At 42.9% G+C, this 22213-nt stretch overlaps 6 protein-coding genes across 8 annotated transcripts; 3 read left to right on the top strand and 3 right to left on the bottom strand.

Moving 5' to 3' along the window:
• Positions 1-367: 367 nt before the first annotated feature.
• Positions 368-10599, bottom strand: Cerk (Ceramide kinase). Its single transcript, XM_017154514.3, has 4 exons — positions 10191-10599; positions 1588-3360; positions 848-1053; positions 368-787 (listed from the first exon to the last, which is right to left on the bottom strand). Exons 2-4 carry the CDS (start codon positions 3319-3321, stop codon positions 658-660), a joined length of 2070 nt encoding a protein of 689 aa, XP_017010003.2. The 5' UTR covers positions 3322-3360; positions 10191-10599; the 3' UTR covers positions 368-657.
• A 1013-nt stretch (positions 10600-11612) lies between these two features.
• Positions 11613-14922, bottom strand: LOC108066067 (uncharacterized). 3 transcript variants are annotated; one of them, XM_070217559.1, is made up of 5 exons: positions 14832-14922; positions 13027-13280; positions 12750-12920; positions 12470-12637; positions 11613-12372 (listed from the first exon to the last, which is right to left on the bottom strand). In XM_070217559.1, the coding sequence occupies exons 2-5, from the start codon at positions 13219-13221 to the stop codon at positions 11818-11820; spliced, it is 1089 nt and encodes a 362-aa protein (XP_070073660.1). In that variant the 5' UTR covers positions 13222-13280; positions 14832-14922; the 3' UTR covers positions 11613-11817. The 3 variants fall into 3 exon arrangements, with proteins under 3 accessions (XP_070073660.1, XP_070073659.1, XP_070073658.1); XM_070217558.1 differs by lacking the exon at positions 14832-14922 and adding an exon at positions 14451-14721; XM_070217557.1 differs by lacking the exon at positions 14832-14922 and adding an exon at positions 14576-14721 and having other exon boundaries at positions 11613-12348.
• A 1263-nt stretch (positions 14923-16185) lies between these two features.
• Positions 16186-17082, top strand: LOC108066072 (basic salivary proline-rich protein 2). Its single transcript, XM_017154417.3, has 2 exons — positions 16186-16328; positions 16381-17082. The coding sequence occupies exons 1-2, from the start codon at positions 16325-16327 to the stop codon at positions 17034-17036; spliced, it is 660 nt and encodes a 219-aa protein (XP_017009906.1). The 5' UTR covers positions 16186-16324; the 3' UTR covers positions 17037-17082.
• Positions 17049-18513, top strand: LOC108066071 (cyclin-K). The gene is made up of 3 exons (XM_017154416.3): positions 17049-17188; positions 17249-18220; positions 18279-18513. The coding sequence occupies exons 1-3, from the start codon at positions 17185-17187 to the stop codon at positions 18317-18319; spliced, it is 1017 nt and encodes a 338-aa protein (XP_017009905.2). The 5' UTR covers positions 17049-17184; the 3' UTR covers positions 18320-18513.
• A 234-nt stretch (positions 18514-18747) lies between these two features.
• Positions 18748-19400, top strand: Polr2F (RNA polymerase II subunit RpII18). The gene is made up of 2 exons (XM_017154532.3): positions 18748-18904; positions 18968-19400. Exons 1-2 carry the CDS (start codon positions 18876-18878, stop codon positions 19332-19334), a joined length of 396 nt encoding a protein of 131 aa, XP_017010021.1. The 5' UTR covers positions 18748-18875; the 3' UTR covers positions 19335-19400.
• A 595-nt stretch (positions 19401-19995) lies between these two features.
• Positions 19996-22038, bottom strand: hd (humpty dumpty). The gene is made up of 3 exons (XM_017154531.3): positions 21856-22038; positions 21640-21797; positions 19996-21586 (listed from the first exon to the last, which is right to left on the bottom strand). The coding sequence occupies exons 1-3, from the start codon at positions 21901-21903 to the stop codon at positions 20095-20097; spliced, it is 1698 nt and encodes a 565-aa protein (XP_017010020.2). The 5' UTR covers positions 21904-22038; the 3' UTR covers positions 19996-20094.
• Between the last annotated feature and the right edge of the window lie 175 nt (positions 22039-22213).

Raw genomic sequence — 22213 nt, 5'->3', positions numbered from 1 at the left:
AGTAACAACGAGGGATATTTAAATCCTTGCAATTCTTTCGGAAGTGAGTCCTGTAATAGGTCTGAGAAATTCGATTCCGTGTGAATCTTTCGGAAGTGAAAACTAGAACAGGGCCGTATATATTTTTGGGGACACAGTTAACTACTTTCCACAAAGTCGTGTATTTTGTTGTTTTAAAAATATCGAAAAATACAGTTTACAAAATGCTATAAGTTTTTTTTTGTATTCTTTATGATGTTTCCCACAAACTTATATAGGCATAATGATTTATGCCATTTTTCTTTTCCAGTAGCAGACCTTATACCCAAGAAACTATTTATTTGCGCACCTAATTATTTTTATTTTTAAAAATAAACTCACAGTTCGATTACATATAGACACATTTTTTATTGCCAGTATACCAGTACACAATTTGTAAATATATAGGTTTGTGAATAATGCACGCCTTCCGAGGGGAATGTTTCGGTTTGCTTTCGCATCTTTCAGATGCCATAATACAGTCGATAATATCAGTTGCTTTATTGAGCTATGCTAAAAACAATGACGGGGAGACCCGCTCTTTAACACGATACGAATACGAATAAGGATACCCTACGCAAAACTACGAGCTACTTGTCACGGCCAATGATTGATGCTAATTCTATGTGGTTAAAGCTTCTAGTCCTTGCAGCAGCAATAGACATTATCGCTGGAGCTAGCTGGGGTTGTAGGCGTGGTGCCGCCCTTGAGGGGCTTGCTGTAGGAATGGGGTCCCCGCATAAAGACCTCGATGAGCTGACAATGCGATCTGTAAAATGTAAGCCAATTAATGAGTAATTCTTTCGAGTTAAGGGTACAAATAACTGACCTCATGGTAATGTCCAAGTCGGTAACCACCTCGCCATCACAGTTCCAGCTAGAAAACTCTGTCGCGGAGGAGGTGTTGGCCATCTCTCCTGGCGGGGAAATTGGTTGGCAAGAGCCTGCTAAGCTGTAGTCCTCCTCACCAGCGCCAGAAAGCGTTCTGAACCGGAATTCCCGGGTACGATAGACTTCTACAAACGGCAGATTGCGCTGTAATAGGGAATAGATTAATAATCCGCTGATTTCAGATTCCAATTTAAAAATGTAAACTTTAAATCACAAATCTGTTTGACCCCAACTTTTACCAGAAAAAAAAAGTGGCTACGTAAATTTAAAATAAAACATAAAAATGTAAATTTTTTATACATATTGTATTTCTTAGTTAGTAAACATTTTACTCCAGTTTTACACGAAATTTAGTCATTTTACATGGGATTACATACATTTTTTCTACGAAGCTGTTCGACTAATTGATAAAGCATTGCAAGGTTAATTAAAATACGTTTCGCACTAATGATTCCTAGGGTAGATATTCAAGTCTAAACGTATCGTAAAAAATCAGGATAGCAAAACAAAAGAAGTGCCCAGCGTAAGCTATCAAAGTTACTAAGATGTTTGCAAGCAACGTTAAAATAAATGCACATTTCCCAAATATAAATAAATATTAGTTTTGTATTTTAAAGCTAAATCCAACATATTGTCTAACAGGTAATACAAAATTAATTAAACAATATATATACTCACAATATCACCGCTCCTGCCGGCCGTGTTGAGCAGGAAGCGCACATTGTTGAGCAGCGAGGTCTTCTTGACCAGAATGAGATCCAGGCAACCATCGCCCAAGTGACTGTAGCGACTGATACCGTTGGGACTCCTGGCGCAGGCGCAGGTGATGTTCGCTCCGCAGATCATGAAGAAGTTTCCCCGCACCACCTTCCACTGATCGGTGCCGAGGTTTCTCATGGATGAAATGGAGCCGGAAGGCAGTTGAAGGTTCCCGGGACGTGGACGAGGCCTTAGCAGAGCTGCCTCACCGGGGGCTAGATGGGAGTCTTCTTCAGGCTCCTCCTGGTGAATCCGTTCCGACTCCCTGGACTCTTCCTGAATGAACAGAGAAGAGCGCTGCTCCTGTATGCTGCTAGCGAAGCTACAGCGCTGGCAATTGGCATAGCAAACGGAGGGCACGGACTCACCCAGCGAGCACACGCTGTCCGGACTCTGCGGCACCTCTTCCAGGGGCGTGGTCAGCAGCAGATCGGGCTCCTCCAGCATCCTCAGCTCGGCGTCATAGCCACGATTGCTCAGAAAAGCCTTGACGCCGCTGTACTCATACCGCCGCGGTCCCATCCAGCGGTAGTTCTCGCTCTGGGCGGCCACGTCGCCCAGGTAGCCGTAGCTCAAGACACTGGCACAAAACCTGAGCAGGGACTGGCCATTGCTAACGCTGCACACATCCAGGCCGCGGTGCTGGCCCAGAATCACATGGATGGCCGCCGTCCTCACATCCGCCGTGCCATGCATACTATAGGCTATGGTGTCGGTGCTGCCGGCGGGGATGACGCCCACTGGCAGAGCCGGTCTTGGAATGTAGGGCGGTCGCTCATCGTCCAGTCCCAGCTCTCGCATCTGCCGGAATATCAGTCCATTGATCACTTCCGCCACGGTTCCATCGCCTCCGACGCAGCAAACCGCATCGTATACTCCGAGGTCGTGGCTCAGCAGTATGTCCTTCACTTGGTTCGCCCTCTGAGTGGTGATGCAGGTGGCATCCACTCCGGCGAGCTGGAAAATCGGCCTCACATGACGCTCGTAGGTCTGGGCTCCCGCCTTGCGACCTCCGTAGGGGTTTATGAAAACCAACAGACGGCGCACTCGCATCCGCGAAGGCGAAGAACTCTGGAGACGGACCTGCAGCTCGTGATCCCACTGCCGCACTATGTAGGGATCCGAGTTGAAGAAGGTGAGCCTCCTCAGCTCCCAGCGATTGCAGTCCGTTTGGGATTTCGTCAGCCGCATGGCGTAGTTAATGGTCAGGTACTGACTGGTGGGCTTTCCCGGCGCACCATCGCCACTGCAACTGGAACTGCGTTCCGAACCTGGCGGCGATGGAGGCTTCAGGGAGTTCGCCTTGGTGTCCCCGCTCCTTATGCTGATCACATCGTCCAGGTGGAGCACATGGCTTTGTGGTCCGTAGGAGGATATTCCCCCTGGCTGAGAGGGCGAGTCCGGTGGCAATGGCGCCTTGGTCTCGTTGCTTTGGGCTGGTTGCTTGATCTTCTGCAGACGCTCCCAAACCAACTGCTGCCCATGGAGCAGGACCCGGTAGCTCTTCTTCTTCAGCTGGAAGTTGTTCAGCAGGACATTGTGGGCGGAGGGCGAGCACGGTGCGTACTTGGATGCACTCGTGGAGGTTACGGGGGCCACAAAGTCGGCGGCCGAGGTGGTCGACCCCCCTGATGGCTGCTTGGTCTGCGTCATCTCGACTGGACGTCGTCTGCGTCGTCGGCTTTGTCGGCACTAAGAGAAAAAAACGGGTTTCGATTAGAAATACAGTGGATCTTTAGTAACTCAAACTCAACAATGTAGGAGGTTATAATATAGAACATCTAATTCTAATGAAGCAGCAACAATTTAGTAGCCAAATTTGTGTCACACGTCATTAATGGGTCCCAAATTTAAAAAAATATTGAATTTAAAAAAATCTCGTGCAATACTATTTTCCTGCATTTTGATTACCAACTTTCGTTAAAATGGTATTTATTATACAATTTAACATTTATCGACTTTGTTGATTTTAAAAGTAGGTATATATGTATAAAGACACAATTTTGTACTTTTGGACATATTTTACAAGAGGTCAGCGACCTTCGTTGCAATGATTTTGATCTCGAGAGAGTCATTTTATTTAATTTAAAAATACATTCATTTGGCAAAAAATAAATGTGTTTATGCACAGTTATACAAAAAGAATGTTGCAAATCAATGTTATTAAGATCAAATAAAAACACCTCTTAACGAGGTAAAAAACTAGTGACGACCGCACCTTCAACATACAAAAGTTCTGATATCAACATTTGTGACGAAAAATTATTACACTCGTCATTAAATAGACTTTCTAATATTTTCTCATTCGGCCCGCCCTAGCAAACTATTCCAGCATTTTTCCCTTCACAGCATTTTCTATTGCAGCGTGCCGAATGAGAAAATATTAGAAAGTCTATTTAATGACGAGTGTAATAATTTTTCGTCACAAATGTTGATATCAGAACTTTTGTATGTTGAAGGTGCGGTCGTCACTAGTTTTTTACCTCGTTAAGAGGTGTTTTTATTTGATATCAGAAGTTTTTGTTTGTTTACATTTGCTCTCATAGGAGCTAATATATACATTTAAATTTAAATTGGTCAATCATAATTTTTAAACTATTGTATTTTAACAAATTAAGTTAAAAAGGCGTTGAAGTATTTTAAAATACCTTTTAAACGAGGTATAGCACATGTCTGTACCTTTAGTAGTGTAGAACTTACAAACTAAAGAAATTTAGCTATTTTTAGCTTTTTCCCGCTAAAGTAGCGGCTTTTTCCAAAAGTCGTAGAACAAAAGATTCCTATATGGAACTCTTAAGTGCAAATTTACTGATTCCATGACCCTAAAATACAGTTCGGATACCCTCCCACAAAATTCAATACTCAGGGAGCGTTAATTGTTCGAGCTGGCAAAAGTGGCTATTTTCGTATAAAAATAACTTTTAAACGTGACTTTTTACAGTAATGTGTTATATACCAAAATTTAAGGAATCTCAAGGGCTATACAGTTTAAAGTTGTAAGGAAAATCGTTAGAGCCGTTTTTGAGAAAATTAAAAAAAAGCTAAAAAAAAAGTTTAAACAAATTTTATTTTGTTCATATCTTTTTAACTATTACATTTACTCAAATTGCATATAGAAGGCGTTTATAGCATTTAAAAATACCTTTCAAACGAGATGCAGCACAAGTCTGTAGCTTTAGTAGTATAGAAGTTACGGCTTTCCGAATTTTAGCTATTTATAGCTGTTTTCCCGCTAAACTAGCTAGTTTTTCCAAAAGTGGTAGAACAAAAGTTTTTTATATCGATGTGATGAACGTCATATCAAATTTTCAGAACTTAAAAAACATATTTTGGACAAGTGGACAAGTGGACAAACAGAATTAAATTTTCATTTTGGGAAGAAGAAGAAAATCTTATTTTGGCTATAACTTTTGAACGGAGCGTCGGATTTTGACAAATGACCCCTCATTCGACGGGTATTTTCAAAAGGAATACAACTAAAACATTGCGAGGGGGCATTTATCCCCACCGGCCCCAACAGCTCCAAATTTCGAAATTTTAACTTTTTCACTTTCCCCGCTCTCTCTCCCAAGCCAATTGATTTTCCTAAAGTCTTGGTATGCAATCCTTTAAGTTTTTGCAATACCTTTCGATAGGTGTATCATTCATTATGATCGGACCATCACAGTAGATTTTCATTTCTTCGTGTATATATAGTAGTCGCGTTCGCACACTCTCCTGGTGCGCTTCGTCACTACATGGACTGCCGTCCATAGTGATTCACTTTATAAAATTCGATAAAATGAAATCCGAAGTTAACTTTAGGAATACCTTACTGTACTAGTGGAAAGAGTGGAGGAGGAAGAGTAGTTGGGGAATGGTGGTTACTCCTCACAATAAATCTGAGTTACGACGCTCCATTCTCTTTCCGTTCAATGTTGGCCCTTTGTTGCTTTTGCAATTTACGTAAGCTTTTCAACTCTTAATTACTTACTGAGAGGTGTCGATAATGAAAATGGGACGGAAAAGGCAGAGGGGACTGGGGACAGAGGTGACTCAATTAACTCCACGGAGACATTTTCAAATCTCTTCCTGACCTGATGGCTGTTGTCATTAACATAGGCACTATAATTTTTCAATGAAAACTCTGAAGGGCCGAAAAATAAAATAACTTCTAATGGTGATTATATGAGTTTACGGTTCATTGGTATCATAAAATCACATCAAAAGTACGAATAACAAAAGTGCGACTAGATAATAATGTAGAATTATTTACGACATTAGTTTAAATATGAAACTTGAAACTTGCACAAACTTTTTCAAATTTAAAAATGCGACTTTATGTAGATTTTTGTGAAATAACTTTATCGGACTGAGAAGTACCATAAATTATTTTAAATTGTTAGGCTGTATGATTCATGTGACGATAAAAATTTTCGCAAGGAATTTAATTTGCCAGTAATTTTGATAAGGTCACCATGAATAATAAATATTTCGTCATAAATAAATTTAACTGAACATATTTTAAGGGCTAGGTCTTTTAAAAATAGTTTTTATGGTTCCAAAAAATAGATGTAGTTTTTATTATGGTAATTAATTAATATGGCACAAGTTATATAAATAGAGCACGTGGGTTGAATGACAATAAACCATTACAACAACCATTACGTGAAAATTAGCTTATAAAATTCTAAGGTTTTTGCTGTTCCTAATAGCTTATCGGTCGCAGTAAATTGCACATTCTCAGAAGTCATTCACAGCAGATATAGCTTTTATATATATTCACATTGCGCGGTTCGTGTTCATAGCTCACCGAACTGCGCAAATGTAAAAAAAACTGGTTTGAATTGTATGCCACTCAATGGGAAGGGAAAACCAAAATTCAATGCAGTGAGTACCAGTCAAAGTAAGTTGAATGAACTCTGATTGCAGTTTTTAAGGTTCGGCAGGGAAAAAGCTGTCAAAAGGTATAGGTAAAAATAAAGATCACAGAAAAGATTGAAGCTATAAAAATACTTCTGAACTACTTAAAATTGCAGTCTGAATCATAGTTCACTTAACCAGAACCAAACAGGTTGCGTATTCAATTCATGTTCGGATCGTAAACTTTATGGTTTTCTCATTACTAACAATAAACAATTGCTTTGAAATTGGACAAAGAGAAAGAGAACAAAAATGTTAACGAATAAACATTTAGTACGTACGAAGTTCTTTAAACCATACCGATAAATAACAATGAATCGCTGTATTTCACATGCGAAGAGAACAAACCAAGCTCAGTCAAATATGGCAGAAAAAATATGCAAATCTATTGAGAAGTGTTCAGGGTTTAGTTAGCTGACTAACAAAGCAAACTTTGTTGTTGCTAATTAGAGAGTCGCACACACTCGAATGCCTGAAAGCAGAACTCGCATCAACACAGCCCGTCTTACTCGGCGTATGAGCAACGAATTGCCTCAAGGTTAACGACGAGCGACGGCACCCAAAAACCGCAAAAATCAGTTTTAGAATCGCCCCAGACTCGGAGACATAAAAAGCGGACCGGGGAAGCTGTATTCGAATTTCGAACAGCTCGGAAAACGAGTTCTCCCCGCTCGAGTAGCGTGCAGCCGGTGACCTTCGCCTTGAATCGGTCGAGTAATCTTGGTCAGGCTGCCATAACCGGCTGTTGGTCAAAGTATATCATTAAAACAACCTCGGACCTTGTCCACATTTGCACCTGAACTGCAAGCTGGTTTGCGGCGCATTTCCTGCCTTTAAATCTTGACATTGGTGGAGGAGAACCCCTTTTAGATCTGCAAATGGCAAGGCAAGTATTAAGCACAAGTGTTTCGTTTATTTGTTTTTTAAGTAGGTATGCGTACACAATATACATTAAATGCTTGCAAAAGTAGATAAAGCTCAGCTTTAATATTATATTAGCTCTTTGACATTGAGAATTTTAAAAGCAGCAATAAAAGTTCTTCACTAAAAATATTATTATTAAAATTTTAATGGCTGTTAATTGCATTTAATAGCTATCATAAAAAACATCTTATCATACATTGCTGGTCTGGGAGAAACTTTTTATATTTAGATCATTGAGGAACCTCAAGAATTTGGCTCACGTTCGCAGTACAGGTAATTGCAAAAGCCATTTATAGAATGTTTAGGCCGTTTATGCATCTCGTTCCCTTTTTGCTGCCAAAAAGTAATTAACTTTTTGTATAGCATACTCATTGCACTAAATTGAATATGTTTTTTAATAAATAAACATTAAATTAGCCAACCAGAATACCTATAAATTAAATATTTGTTCGTCTCCCACCCCTGCGAACAAATCAATCATGAAAAGAATGAAATTATCACAAATGCCACTCATCGGAGAACAGAAATTGGAAGAAAAACAAGCAGCAAAACACGAGGCGTCCCCTCAGGAAATGTGTTGATATATACAAGCAAAGTAAATTAAATAAAATATGTATGTATAATACTACCAAATGGAGGCCTCTACAAAAGGGGGGCCCAAAAGAAACGGAACCCGGTAATTTGCTATTTATGAGAGGAGATGGGAATGATTTCCCAGTGGTGGTACAAAATATCGAATTGGATAATAAATGTTGATAAAACACTACAAACTGACCTTTTTGCTTTTCATTCATTTAATTACGGCTAATTATTTAGATGTCGCTAATTGGCGAACACGCAAGAGATCTGTTGGGATAAAGTGGCATTTCAAATGTGCTAAACTTACAAAACTATTAAAAAGATAGCGCCCACAAAATATTTAACTTTTTGCAAGTGTATTGTATTCGTTTTGTGAAGAGCTATTCGTTTTTGCTGTTTAATCTGCACTCCCTTATCAGTAACTCAAACAATAACAATCGAGTACTTTAGTACCCTATGTATAGACTGGGTTATCTCGGAAATTGTGTGGGTCCGCATGACACGTTGTATAAAGCTGGAGAACAATAAATAAAACACTGTATATGCTACATAAGTATTCGGTTGATAAGATCGATGACATCAAGTTTCGGTTAAATTGCAACGGGAGTAACTGGTTAGCATAATTGATTTGTCAGCATTAGAAACCCTAACTGTGTATGATGAAATAAAAACATTTTTTTTACCTTTCTGTTTATAGAAGTAAAGGAGGACATAATTATTTATTAAAATTTAATGACATAACTTTTGGGGCCTAATCGATATTTAATTTATTAGGCGCTTTACCGTCAAGTTCAGATAACTTAACAGCTCGCTGACTCACTCCAAAATGAGAGCGCATGACAGCAGTAATTATTTAACAAAGCAATGAGTTCTAGTACATGTGGGTCGATTTTAGACAGTTCGTACGAATAAGAAAAAATAAAAAGACCGGAAATGTGAGCTACATTTGTGCGAGTAAGCTGATAACAAAACAGGGCAAATGGAACGGGAATAATGTACTTGGTTAAGTTATCAATATTAGTAGCTCAACTCCTTACTTTCGTAGCGTCTTCATAAGGCTCCCAACCCCTAACCTGGTTTTACCCTTTGAGGCATTATTCAGTCTTGACCCGCTTTATCGCACCCATAGATCAACGCACGTCTGACCTTTTCGGTACACGCAATCAAATAGCAGAGCTACACAAAATCATAAACATCATGGGGAGAGGCTCCTCTGACATGTGAGAGGGCATTAATCAGTGCTATAAAGCAGCTGGCCCGCAGAAATCAAAATAAAGGCGTACACGAATAAGCTTTTTCGAATTGCATGCACATCTTATGTTTGTGGTTCAGAATTGCATAAAAATAAAAATGTTAAATGAAAATGAAAATCAATTAATCTAGAATAAGATCAGAAAAAAATTTTCTGTTGAACATAAATTGTATAGCAGTGCTTCAAACATTTTTAGTAAGCGATAAAAATTCTGTCTAAACTAAAAATTTTTAATGATTCAAAATGATAATGATTTACATTCAGAATGTTGTATGTCCCGATTAATTCCGAACTGCACATCGTTAATTTGAAAATGTTTACTTTACATGTTTTGAATTTAAGGAACCGGAGCAGTGAATCTACATTTGGTAGGGGAAAGCGCATGTGGATGAGTTGGAACTTTATAGATTTAAAGCTCCCTCATTTAATAATGCGTTCATAAAGGGACTGCGTAGTATTACGGCATCGATACTTTGGGGTGGGTGGCCCCACGCACCCCCAAAACAATAACAACCCAACAAGACTCCCCAGAATCTCGGTTCGCTTGCCCTGGCATAACAGAAGTGCGTCAGAGGGGGATGGAACGAGTGGGCGGAGGGCAGACAGGGACAGCTGTCATCTCCATACTAATAGTGCCGTTATCAGAACAAAATACAGCTGTGGAGCCAGCAACAACTCAGCTGGGGACCCGTGTACGTGTACAGGTCCAAGCGAGTGTGCGTAAGAGTGCTGGTATGTGTTTGTCTGGCTTGAATTTCTGCCTCAATTCCAAACCAAGTGCAAGTGTACTTGTACTAATGCCCTATTCTCGTTCTTCCAACTGGAGTGCCGGTTCTTAGACTGGTCGATCTGGTTGGAAACTCACCAAGTAGACAGGTAGGTCCGCTTATCCATACAAGAACTGCTGCACTTTTAGTTGAAGTTGCTCTGCCTTTTCTTTGCTTTTTGGGAAATCAAGAAAACTCGATACGGATACGCATTGCAATTTCGCACACTTGCACTTTTCTCTCACACAAACACGGACACAGTTTGGGAAATAGCGAAATCAATTGGAGTTAACTGCGTTTCGACATTTCCCGTTACTCTGGCACAGTCACCGGAGCTCTTTGAGCCCTCTTTTTCTCGGAGCGGAGCCAACACAAAGAATTTGCGAGAACAATTAGGAATGCACTTCCGTGGCCGTTACAAAAACCACAGCGGACGAACAGAGATAGAGATACGTCCGAACCGCTCGGCCTGAAAAAAAACACTGGCCCAGTGTTACCAGGCAGTGAAGTGGATTATACCCACATCGACTTCCAACGAAAACGCCTTCCCAATAGGATTCCCAATTACCAACAAAAAGCAAGCGCCCTCTGGCCGAGGACCAAAGAACTAAAAATTTTGGAATCCAACAAACTAACAAGCCCAATTGGTAACACTAGGCGATTTTTGGACAACGTTGTCAAAACGTAAGTGTCATTATACGTAACATGTTTATAACAACACTGTTCGATATTCCGACACTGGCTATGGCGCGAACTTTAAAAGTCACTGTATTTCTAGAAGGTGATTACACTGCTCGACAGTGTTTTTGGTGCAGGCCTATGGGCATTCAATTGTTTTAATATAGATGTATCTATAAAGCATATCTGCATACTTTGTTTTATTAACATTTTAACAGGTGGTATTTGCGAAGTAACGGTTTGAAAAATTTTAACTTTTAATGTTTGGACTTAAGACATCTTCTGTATTCACTTTGTTAGATACCTATGCCAAAAAATTTATGAGATACTCTTCTACAGAATTACATTTGAGGTTCCAATATTATTTAAGTCAAATAAAGCTAGTAAGCCATTTAAGTAATTTGTTCATCTCTAACATTCAATTTCATGCGGAGGACAGACTTAAAAAAAAGGAAAATATGTGCCTTAAAGTATTCTATATAAGCTACGATATTGGCATTAGGCATGCAGATTATAGGGATTCCTGCTACTGCATCTCCCTCGCACTCCATTTAGTTTAGTAACGGATATATGATAGTCGAGGTGTTCGACTATAGCGTTCTCTCAAGAATATATGTACCAACTTACTTTATACGTTCGGAAACGCTTCCTTCTATCTGTTACATACTTTCCAACGAATATAATACACCCTTTTACTTAACGATTAATGGGTTCAAAAAAATTTACAAAAGTCAGTGCCAATAACAGTTAATTCTTTTTTTTATTTTAAACATTATTTTTTTTATTTATCTTTGCGAAAAATAATTTTTTAAGACTTATTGTAGTTCTGGAGAAACGTGAGGCGACTCACATATATCCTATAGTAAATTAAAGCTAATCTATGGCTAGGAGAATCACAATACCTTCTGTTCCTTCTTAGCAAATAGTTGTTTTCTTAAAGTAAATTTGGTGTACTAAAAACATATTTTTTAGGCTTTTATACGGAAATCAGCCCTGTAATAAGCCAGAGACTGCAATTTGCAACTAACTTGGCTACAGTTGTTACGGCTACATGCTCTTCCTTTGCTTCATCAGGAACTTCTTGAGCTTGCGTTCTTGGGACGCCACTTTAGCGACCAATTCACAGAGCCGCAGATTCTCGGCCACCAGTTCCTCCTCGATTGCCTTCTCCTCCTCCTCGCATCTTTTCTTTTTTCGGCGTGAGACGCGGCTCGCTTCGTTGTTCTTGATCCTGTCCTCGTAGGCCTTTCTTTCCTCATCGTTCATGCGCGACATGAGTTCGGGATTTGGTCCGTCGGCATGATCCTTGGCAGGACGGCCGCGTTTCCTCTCGCCATTTTTTCCGCCGGCAGACGAGGCGTTAAACTGGGATGTACTGGCCGCAGAGTAACTGGGCGAGGAGGAGGCAGTGAGGAAGGCACGGAATTCAGTCTGGCTGTTGGGCTTCCCACAGCTGGAGCTGGCTGAGTCGGTTGTGGTCTCATATTCGGCACTGGGGACTTCGTTTACGATATCTGCTCTTTCCGTTTCCGTGAAGGAGGTGTTGCTGGTGCTAGTACTAGTATCGGCGCCCTCAAACTGAAAGTTGAAGGAAGGAGAGAACTTGGATAATTAGATAACACAGTGGAAAAGTTCAACTGCATTAGGGTAATAAACATACGAAATAATAACAATTACTGCGTTTTTGACAATAACTAACCTGCAGTGCTTTTTCCACAAGGCTGGGAGCGACGTCCCTGGAATCGTTGGAGATCAGAGCCTCTTTGGTGGCGCAGCATGTGGTTGGAGCTGAGATCTCGGGGATGACGCTTACATCCTCTTCGATTTCTATTTGGTTGGTGTGGCTAGTGGTGTAGGCTTCCTTGAACTTTAAAGAAATGGATGCTAATGCTATCAGTTATGTAAATGTTATAAGCTGAAACTAGAGCTCTACTTGGTTATTAAAAACGTGGCCAAATACAACTTTTTTGGGTACGTGCCTTTTCGAAAGGCAGGAATTGTTTGATGATTTCAGGAGTACTCGGACCGTGAGTCGGGAATCGCGCAGTTCGATTGATCGTGGTTACAATAGGGTCTTGGATAACCAGAACGTCGTCGCTGTCACTACTACTACTGTCGCAGAAGATGGGCTCGTCAGAGATCAGGGTGGGCTATAAAAAATAATGAAAGGAATTTTGATATCGGTAAGGAGAAATGGAAATGTAATTTTCTAGTTTAATGCCCTTTATTATTTATTGAAGTTTTACAAGAACTTACTCTATGGGTAACCTGAATGGGTACTGGGGAGGCAACGGCAAAGTCATCATCAGTGGTATTCCATTTGTCTTCCGCCAGAACGAAGGGATATGAATATCTCCTGCCCTGGCGCTCATTTTCATATATATCACAGTCAAGAAGATCCTTCTCGTTGTCATCTTCATCAAGGTCAATAATATCCGTATCAATAAACATATCCGTTCCGTTTTCGCTGTTGAACGCGTATGCCGTTGATTCTATATCTTCCAAATAGACTGTGGCAAAGAAAAAGCAAAGGAGGGGAAAATCCAATAACAAAAATATTTTGAAATCTAAATTATTTTCTAAACAAGAATTATTACAGATATACAAATTTAGTTTATATTAAAAAAAACGTAAAAAATATCAACTAAATTGAATGCATAAATGGTGAAATCAAGAGCGAGTGACTCTATAGCTGTCTCGCTCACTCCATGTTTACGGTGAAATTTGTTAAAAGAAAATTATATGAAGCTATGAATTGAATGCACATAATGATAAATTTACAAAAAAATCCGTATTAAGGAAGTGAAAATATAAGGCAATGTATAAAATTGTATTTAATGGATCTAAAGCTGTGCTTTTTTTACCTATGAGTACAGATTAACAGAAGATACACCTTGACGATCAACTGACAGCAACCCAAACATCGAACAACTGCGTGCTCATTACATTAGGGGATGTTTTCCCTCAGGTTTATAATAATATTTGAGATTTACGCAGGTAAAAAAGACACCCCGCACTGGATCGATAGAATACATACTGCAAGGAGCAGTTATCGACCTTGTCGGAGCTGGAGAAAGTAGAACTGTCATCGATGGAACTATCGATACAATTGATGTTTTTGAAAAACAACGTGATTTAAAAAATGAAATTAAACAGATGTTTATAGCTGTCCCTCGTAAAGTAAAAGGGTATATTCAGGGGTGTCTCAGAAATTGAATGCCAAATATGGGTTTCAAAATGATGCTACACAAAATTTGTAAAGACGGGTTTTCTTTTAATTACGGTTTAAATATCAGCTAAGTTTTTTAGTTTCACTCCTAACCGTATTACTTTACGAATAATGGGTATAACTATTTCACCATATATTTTGAGCGGCTTCAATTTGGGAGCGCATAGAGCTTTTTTCTTGAGACTCTTGAAAAAACAGTATGGAAGAGGGTCGTTCTCCTCTGTGCGTTTCTATAAGGTCCTAAAGGTTTGAGTTCTTGATAAATGCCTTATTAATCTGTATGCGTTCACTCTCCCCGCGGTGATTTTGCAATGAAAATAATGATGAAACTCTGATGATTAATGATTGTCCCACGAATCATGATTAGATAGAGATTAGGCGCTTGCAGGGAACTACAGGGTTAAAGTTACAGAACACTTCTCCTGTGCCAATGCAAGTGTACCCTATGTACCTCCATCTTCAAATTGCTGACGGACTGATGGATGTCTTCTTCAACGGGCTTCATGTGGGTGCGCCTTTTCAGGCAAGACTTCGACTATTTCTTTCTTGATTAGTCTAACGTTGAGCCTTTCTTACTGTTTGATAATACATTTTCGCAGTGTGACACTTTGCTGGCTTCATTCTTCAGTAATTGCTCTTCCAAGTGAGTCTTTTGCGGATCTTGCTGACAGGAGTAAGTGTCAATGTTTTCCGGAGATCGATCCTCCATTTCAAATTCACACCTGGCAATGGAAACTCTTACTTCATGCGTACTCTCAAATTTGTTTTCAAAACTGATCGATAGATAAACTAGGCGATTGTTCTACACCATGCAATAATATTAGTTTCTTACGGCCGTACAAATGTTATTTTTTAACTCAAAATATTCTCAGATAGTTTAATTGTTTTGTTTACATTGCATTAGAGATGGAAAGATACTATCGGTAACCTTGCTGTGGTAACAGACCGTTCAGACAGACGACGATTCTGCAACAGCGACAACAAATAAATAAGTAGAAACACCTCGTGTTTTATGTGATTTAAGAAGAAAAGCCGTGGCGTCCAAGATAGTTTTATTTTTGAGCGAAAAAAAATAAAAATAAACAATAATCATTTATTTTGAGTTTTTTTTTTCAATCAGAAATAATGATCATTTTTTAATTTATGTTAAAATTATAATAATTACAAAAATAAAAGCCATGGTGAAAATGGATAGATCAACCAAAGAGTATTACTAGTGTATTTTTCTTTTTCGCGTATGTTTCAGCAAACCGTATCTGTTAACTACAGGTGAAATTTCCCCTTACCTTTTTTTTGAATTATGATGCTATGGTAAAACTCAATCGAAATCTTTCTTAAAACTTTTTTGACTCGACTAGAAGTTGAGTGAGATTATTTTCTGGGCATTCGACCATGGTATTCCTTCTTGATTTTTCTCTGGCGAAAGTTTGATTATTTAGTTCCAAAGTTGATGTCCACTTGCCGTCCCAAACCGATGCTGGCCACCAGATCGTAGACATTCAAATACCGCTTCTTGTTCCTGTACTCCAATATCACCTTGAGGGTTAAAGTGATCCGGAAGTCCTGGAAGTCGGACTGCAGCGTGCCATTGGTGTTGGCCGCGAAGAGGAGCCACCAGACTTCCATGTCGTAGGTGGCCAAGTGCAGTAGGCGCCCATTAGGATCTGCTTCTGATTGGGCTCTCGCAGGAAGCCCTCCACATGGGTCACAGTAAAGTTCTCGAAGTCCTTGTTCAGCCCCCGATTCTGCGAGTCCAGAATGGCAGTGTCTGGGAAGTGGTGGGAGTCCAACGGGGGCAGCCTGACCTACGGGATGCCCTTTAGATAGAGCTTGATCAGTGCTTAAATCGAACGAACCCGTTTCGAAATGAGCAAAGACTTTAGAAATTGCAAAGTTGTAAAATTTAACACGTAACTACTGTAACTTGATCTCGACAAAACTATTGAACGATAATTTTACAAGGAAACTACATTACGTAATTCGAATGTTGATATGTAGTTTGACCTCCTGGTTAAGGAAATTTATAAGAATTTTAAGACCAAAGTAATGTAATTCAAAAAACTAAAAAATTCTAACCCCAATACCAAAATAATTTTAATTTTGTTTTCAACTTAAATTGATTTGTTATCTAGTTTAACACCCCAATGAAAATATTTTTAATCGTATTAAATTTTTGTATGCTCTAGAGGAACAGCCAATCGAGGAAATCGTAAAACCAGAAAACCCTGTTAGAGATTCCTGTCCGGAATTGTCATTTACGTTTAGCATTAGCTGCCTGTAGTAAAGCCTGTGGGGAGAACCGAGACCAAACCTCTTTTTTGGAAAATGAGTGAGTATCGAATGGGCAGTGGGCCGCCGATCACTAACTCTTCCGCCTGCAGCGTCTCCGTGTGGCAAGTGCAACAACTGTCCCTGCGGCACCAGTGGCGGAGCCCCACCCCCTCAGCAGCCGCCCCACCGCCCGCCTCCCTCGTACGCCCACCAACAGCAGCAGCAGATGCCGGACAGCTGTCCGTATCCGGGGCCCCAGGGTCAGAACCAGAATCAGGGGGCCAGGGGCAGTGGTTGCCAGGCTCAGGGTCAAGGTCAAGGGGCAGGAGCAGCGGCAGGTGGTTGCCAGGTGAACTCTTACCAGCCGCCGGGTGACCCCGCACCATGCAGTGTCTACCAGAACCGGGGGCAACCGACGGTAGAGTGCACCTGCACCCAGAACCGTAACCGAGCCGCACCACCCACCGTCCAGGCTGACCACATCACCTGCAGCCGCGGACCGCGGGAGCAGCCCCCCGTCATGGAGACCCGCTGCACCTGCAACGAGAAGCCTGCCAAAATGGAGTGCTACTGCGCCCCTCCCGTGGCTCCGCCGCCCAGCCAACAGCAGCAGGCGATGGCCCAGCCCACCCACGCCAACGTGACCTGCGGCCAGAGCCTTCCCAGGGGTCCGCAGCCCTATCGCCACCACCACCAGAACGGCAACGGCAACTCCTGCGGGCACTGCCGGTCGCAGAAGAAGCAGAAGAAGTGCCTCATCCAGTGAGAGGAGAACGGAAATGGATCCCAGCAGGCGCTACCGAGCAGGCTACTCAGATTACAAATACTCAAATGACAGCACCCCTAAATTTTGGTTCAGTTAAATTCCCAGTATTCCTTCGCTTTCCGGCGCAATAAAGCCCATGTGACCGCCAATGGGCAAGTAGAAAGGGTAGTTCTTCGTGGGTCTGCAGCCACTAATGACTTTCTTCTGGACAGGGAACACTCCGAGCGCCAGCCAAGTGGGTCGAGGGCCATCGCAAGAGAGCGACGAGGAGAGGGTCTTCCATGGTAGCCACAGGAATCCAGAGCGGAATCGCAGTCGTCACTGCTTCGTGATTCGCTCGCAAAGGCCTAAGAATAGGGTGGGCCTCTTGGATGCGGATACCCGGTGCTGTTGTCCTCCGCCTCCTTTGGCAAGCTGCTGTTGCCCCGCTCCCACTCCCACCCCTCCTCCTGCTATTCCAGCCTCCAAGCCACGACAGAAATGCTGCTGTGCCACGCTCCCGGAACCTGCGAGGCAAAGAAACAAGCCCCAGAGATGCTTTAACAACTGCCCCGGAAACGGAAATGCCCAACAGGGGGCGCGGCGGATAAGGGCTTGTCATCCGGATGCATATCCCATGCCTGAGCTTCTGAGGACGAAGCCGATGTGCCTTCATCCCTTGGGCGCAAGATGCAACTGCGAGGATCGCAGAGTGGAGACTCGCAGGACAGCAGCTGTTGCACCCGAAGAGCCAGTTCCTTTCGAACCGGAGCCACAAGCCGAGATTCCCTACAGCGACTCCGTGAGGTCCTTCCAGCCAGCTGCCCGTGCGATAAACGAAGTCAGCCAAGACCCGCATGATCCGTACTATCCGTATCCCCAAAGAAATAACACGCGACTGCAGGAAGTGGATGCATTGGGCACCTTTGACTTGAATCGATTTGATAGGGATGCCACCCAACGAGGTCCGGGTAGAAGAAGAAACGTTTCCATTCGCACCTGTGTGGACTACGACTACGAGCCGGAATATCCACCTCGCGAAAGGGCCCGTCCACCTCCCAAGGGTCCTCCTGGATATCCACCTCCACGATCGCGTCCTCCGCCAGGATATGCAGTCCCTTCTCAAGCATATGCACCCAGAACTCGGCCACCACCCCCATCTGCGCAACGAAAATATCAACCCAGAGCCCTTTCCGATTCCTACGGTATGTACTTTTCGAATAATCCGAGTTCAATCGATCTGAATCCCAGTTGGTTTTACAGAAAATGGGGAAATCGAGTATGTCAAGTGTCCGTATAGATGACGGGTTGCGGCTACATTCCAAATTCAAAATTATTTATGAAAACCAATAGCCAGAAAACAAAAATTATTAGATGATTTTACTCAACAATATTTTAACAGTTAACTATAACAAGTCAACGGTCTTTAAGGACTTCTTCAGTTATGTAATTTGGAAATAAAACTGTTATAATAAAAAGATTTTTCCAAAACCGTAAACGAATCAATCGTTTCATATACTAGAAATAAATTAAAATGAGGGTAACCGATTTTAATAAAATTTAAAGATGAAGAGCTTTTTAAATTTGTTTATCGTAAAGCTGCGTAGAGAAAAAGTAAGTGACTCACAAAAAATAAAAAAATAAGTTTGAGAATCTTAGTTATCGATAGCAACACGCAAATTGCAGCCCTAAAAGTTTGAGAGCAATTGTGTTGCTCAACAGTGTTAAAAATTTAGAGGATTTTAAAAGAGCATTTTTTAGGGGAAAGTAAAATTTTTATTTGCAACACTGAGCCAGCGACGCGTGCAAAACACGCCGAATTTGTATTATTTTATTTGCTAATAATTAAAGAAATCAACCATGGATGACGCGGACTACGACAACGACGAGTGAGTAAAGGCGCTATATTCCAATCTCCAAGTCCTCTAACCGGATATTTCTACCAATTCCAGCGTTGGCGGCGACGACTTCGATGATGTGGACGAGGACGTGGACGAGGACATCAACCAGGAGGAGGAGGCGGACAACATCGAGATCATAGCCTCCGCCGGAGCGGGCGGCGGCGGTGTCCCCAAGTCCAAGCGAATCACCACCAAGTACATGACCAAGTACGAGCGCGCCAGAGTTCTGGGCACCCGGGCCCTCCAGATCGCCATGTGCGCACCCATCATGGTGGAACTGGACGGGGAAACGGATCCCCTGCAGATCGCCATGAAGGAGCTCAAGCAGAAGAAGATCCCCATCATCATCCGCCGATACCTGCCGGATCACTCCTACGAGGACTGGAGCATCGACGAACTGATCATGGTGGACAACTAGCTAGTACACAACCTAATTACGCGTAACAAAATATACAGACTAAGATTAAGGCTGATTAAGCACAAACCAGGTGGTTGAATTGTAGGGGAAATGCATGGAAAACGAATCCCTAAGGTGCTAACAATACTTAGTAGGAAGCAACGTTGTGCAGTGAAATTAGAGCCCTACAGGAGTCGACTTGAATTGACAAACAAGTATTTTTTTTAAATAGATTGAGGTAGTACAAGTGAGTTAACTTGGATCACTTGACCACTCGTAAGGAAAAACAAGCGATAAAAGTACAGAATAAAAGTGAGGGGGAGTAATAGAACTACTAAGCAAATAATTTCGGTTATTCTAAATTATTTTATATTATATCAATTGTTTTACCTTATGAAAAAATCAAGTGATGCAAGTTAACTCACTTGAACTCACTCTATTTTCAAAAATTGACTTGTTTTGTCAATTCAAGACTCTATTAGAGATCACTTCTACCGAAAATACTTATTTTATTGAATCAATTTGGACACACAAGTATTTTTCCGATTGGTGCTTCGTCTTATGTGCAATCCTGTACGTTCTCCTATTGAATGTTCTTCTAAAAGGACCCTGTCTTTACAGACTTTATTGCCAAATGGGTGCCAAACTATTTCCCATCACACCATGGATCAGCGAAAAGCACTTTGCTAGAACAGTATTTTATTTGACATAACAAAATGTACATATTAAGAATAAGGCTACAAAGCGAGCTGCTCCCATAAGACTTGACTTGAATCGTTCCCTAACTCCAGGCATATCCCTCGCCCCTTTGATAGCAAATGCGCTCCAGCAGGCCAACTGCATGTTGGCCAGTGCGGCAGATGGAACCCACCACTCCAGGCAGCAGGCCGCACTCGGAAAGATTCTGCTCGCCAAAGACCTGCCCGGCGGCATCTTCTCCTTCGACATCCGACTGAGGCGTTTCGGGACTCTCGAGCAGCTTTTGGGTGGCCTTGCTGAAGGCCAGCGTGTTTATGCTGCTGGCCAGCGTGGAGCTGAACATCTGGCGCGTCTCGCAGAGCAGCTCGGCCACGCTGGGCAGGAATGTGGGCAGGATCAGGCCCTTTATGTCCACGCTGAAGTAGTCGACGCCGTCCAGGCGCACTTTCTTGGACCGCGGAACCAGGTGCTGCATGGTGGCCTTGGGAAAGGCCACCGGCGACAGAAGAGTAGGTGGCACTCCCGCTAGACGGCCCACTGTGCTGATGGCGCTCTTGGCATTCAGGAGATAACTAAAGAATCCCTGGCACTCCACGCCATCGATGAGGAGCAGTGAATTATCGCTGAAATCCTCCCGCATCTCGGCAGCCTGCTGTTTCCTGGCATGCGACGATTGGATGCGTCGCAGCTCGCGCTCATCCACGCCCAAGCTCTCCAGCCAGTCCTCGTCGTCATCCTCGTCTTCCTGAGCCGCTGGAGGCGCCTCCTGTTCTCCTGTTTCCGGACCCATGCTTTCCTCGGGGAAGCTGTTGTCGTGTGCACTTCCGCTGGCCTCACTCTTCAGCGGCATGCTGAACTCAATCCCCTCCTGCCTGAGGGCCTGGCGCATTCCCCGCGTCGACGGCGTGACCAGGGCGTGGCTCTCCGCCCGACCGCCCACGCCGGCGGCCCGGAAGAGCACTGTAAAGGTGTTGGCACACAGGTAGAAGTACGGGCACTGGCGGGCGCGCAGCAGCTGGAACAATCCCCGGAAGCTGTAGTCCCACTCCTCGGCCAGCGCCTTGCGCTCGCGATCGCCCACCACGATGCCCACGTTCTCCTTGGCCGTGCGCGGGAAGAGGGTCAGCCAGGGCAGGTGGGGATGCTGCCAGTAGTAGGTGCACTGGTTGAAGCGCGTGGCGTCCGAGATGTCCAGCGTGCTCTCCGTCCGCTGTGGATCCATGCAGCGCACGAAGCTGGTGAGGCCGCTGGCCAGCTGCGAGGTCTTCAGCTGGATGGCCGGCAGCTCCGAGGGACAGAAGAAGCGGGCGCGCGTCTTCAGGGACCAGTCCACTGGCAGATGGGCTGTGTGCTTCTGTCGGGCGGCCAACTCTGCGTCGTCCTCGTCCTCGGCGTTCGTTTGCGGCTGCTGGAAGAGCTTGGCAAAGGCCTGAGGGTCGTATTTCTGGAGGACGAACTTGGCGGGCGGCGGACGAGTGGGCGTTTCCCGCACAAAGCAGGAGGAGGCGGTGACCACCGGTTCCGGCTGCGGAACCTCCGGATCGATTCGCAGCTTCTTCGCATCGTCTGTGGATCTGCAAGAAGGGATCTGGGTGATTGGGTTTCCGGGGCAAAGTGGCTTACTCACTTGGCAAACGGATTCTTTCGCTTTTGGGCGAGCTTGGCCTCCAGCAGTTTGCTTTTATCAGTCTCATCCACCTGGAGTCCCGGTCGCTTGTTGTTATTGTTGCTCACACGTGCGGCCAATTTGTTCTTCTTTTGCTTGAGCCGCTGCAGCTTTATAAACTGGAAAGGGAGGCAGTTGCATGAGTTGCGGGCAGGTGCTCGTCCACTTTATACCCACATCATCTGGTCGCGTCCATTTGGAAGCCAGACTCGCTTCGCTGGACATGTTAAATATTTAAGTTACACACAGGGGACTTTGAAAATTTAGAAAGTGGTTCACGGGCCCAAAAAAAAAAACCTTCGAAACGTTTGGCAAAACATTAAAGGCGCGCAATTAGAGATGTGCCAAAATAACAGATGTTTTACCGATCGATTGCAATTATGCGCCAATTTTCAACCCCACCCCCGAAAATATGTAGGGGACTTCCTAAACGATTGAATAGATGAATGAGGTTTTCCATTAAAACCCCGTATTATTTTCCCCATTATTAATAGCGACCAAATAAGAATGATAAAATTGCCAATTAATAATAAAA

Source organism: Drosophila takahashii, chromosome 3R (assembly GCF_030179915.1).
Source record: "Drosophila takahashii strain IR98-3 E-12201 chromosome 3R, DtakHiC1v2, whole genome shotgun sequence".
In the NCBI taxonomy this organism is placed as follows: Eukaryota; Metazoa; Arthropoda; class Insecta; order Diptera; family Drosophilidae; genus Drosophila; species Drosophila takahashii.
The sequence above is the reverse complement of the archived record's forward strand: the minus strand, read 5'-3'. Positions and strand labels throughout refer to the sequence as shown.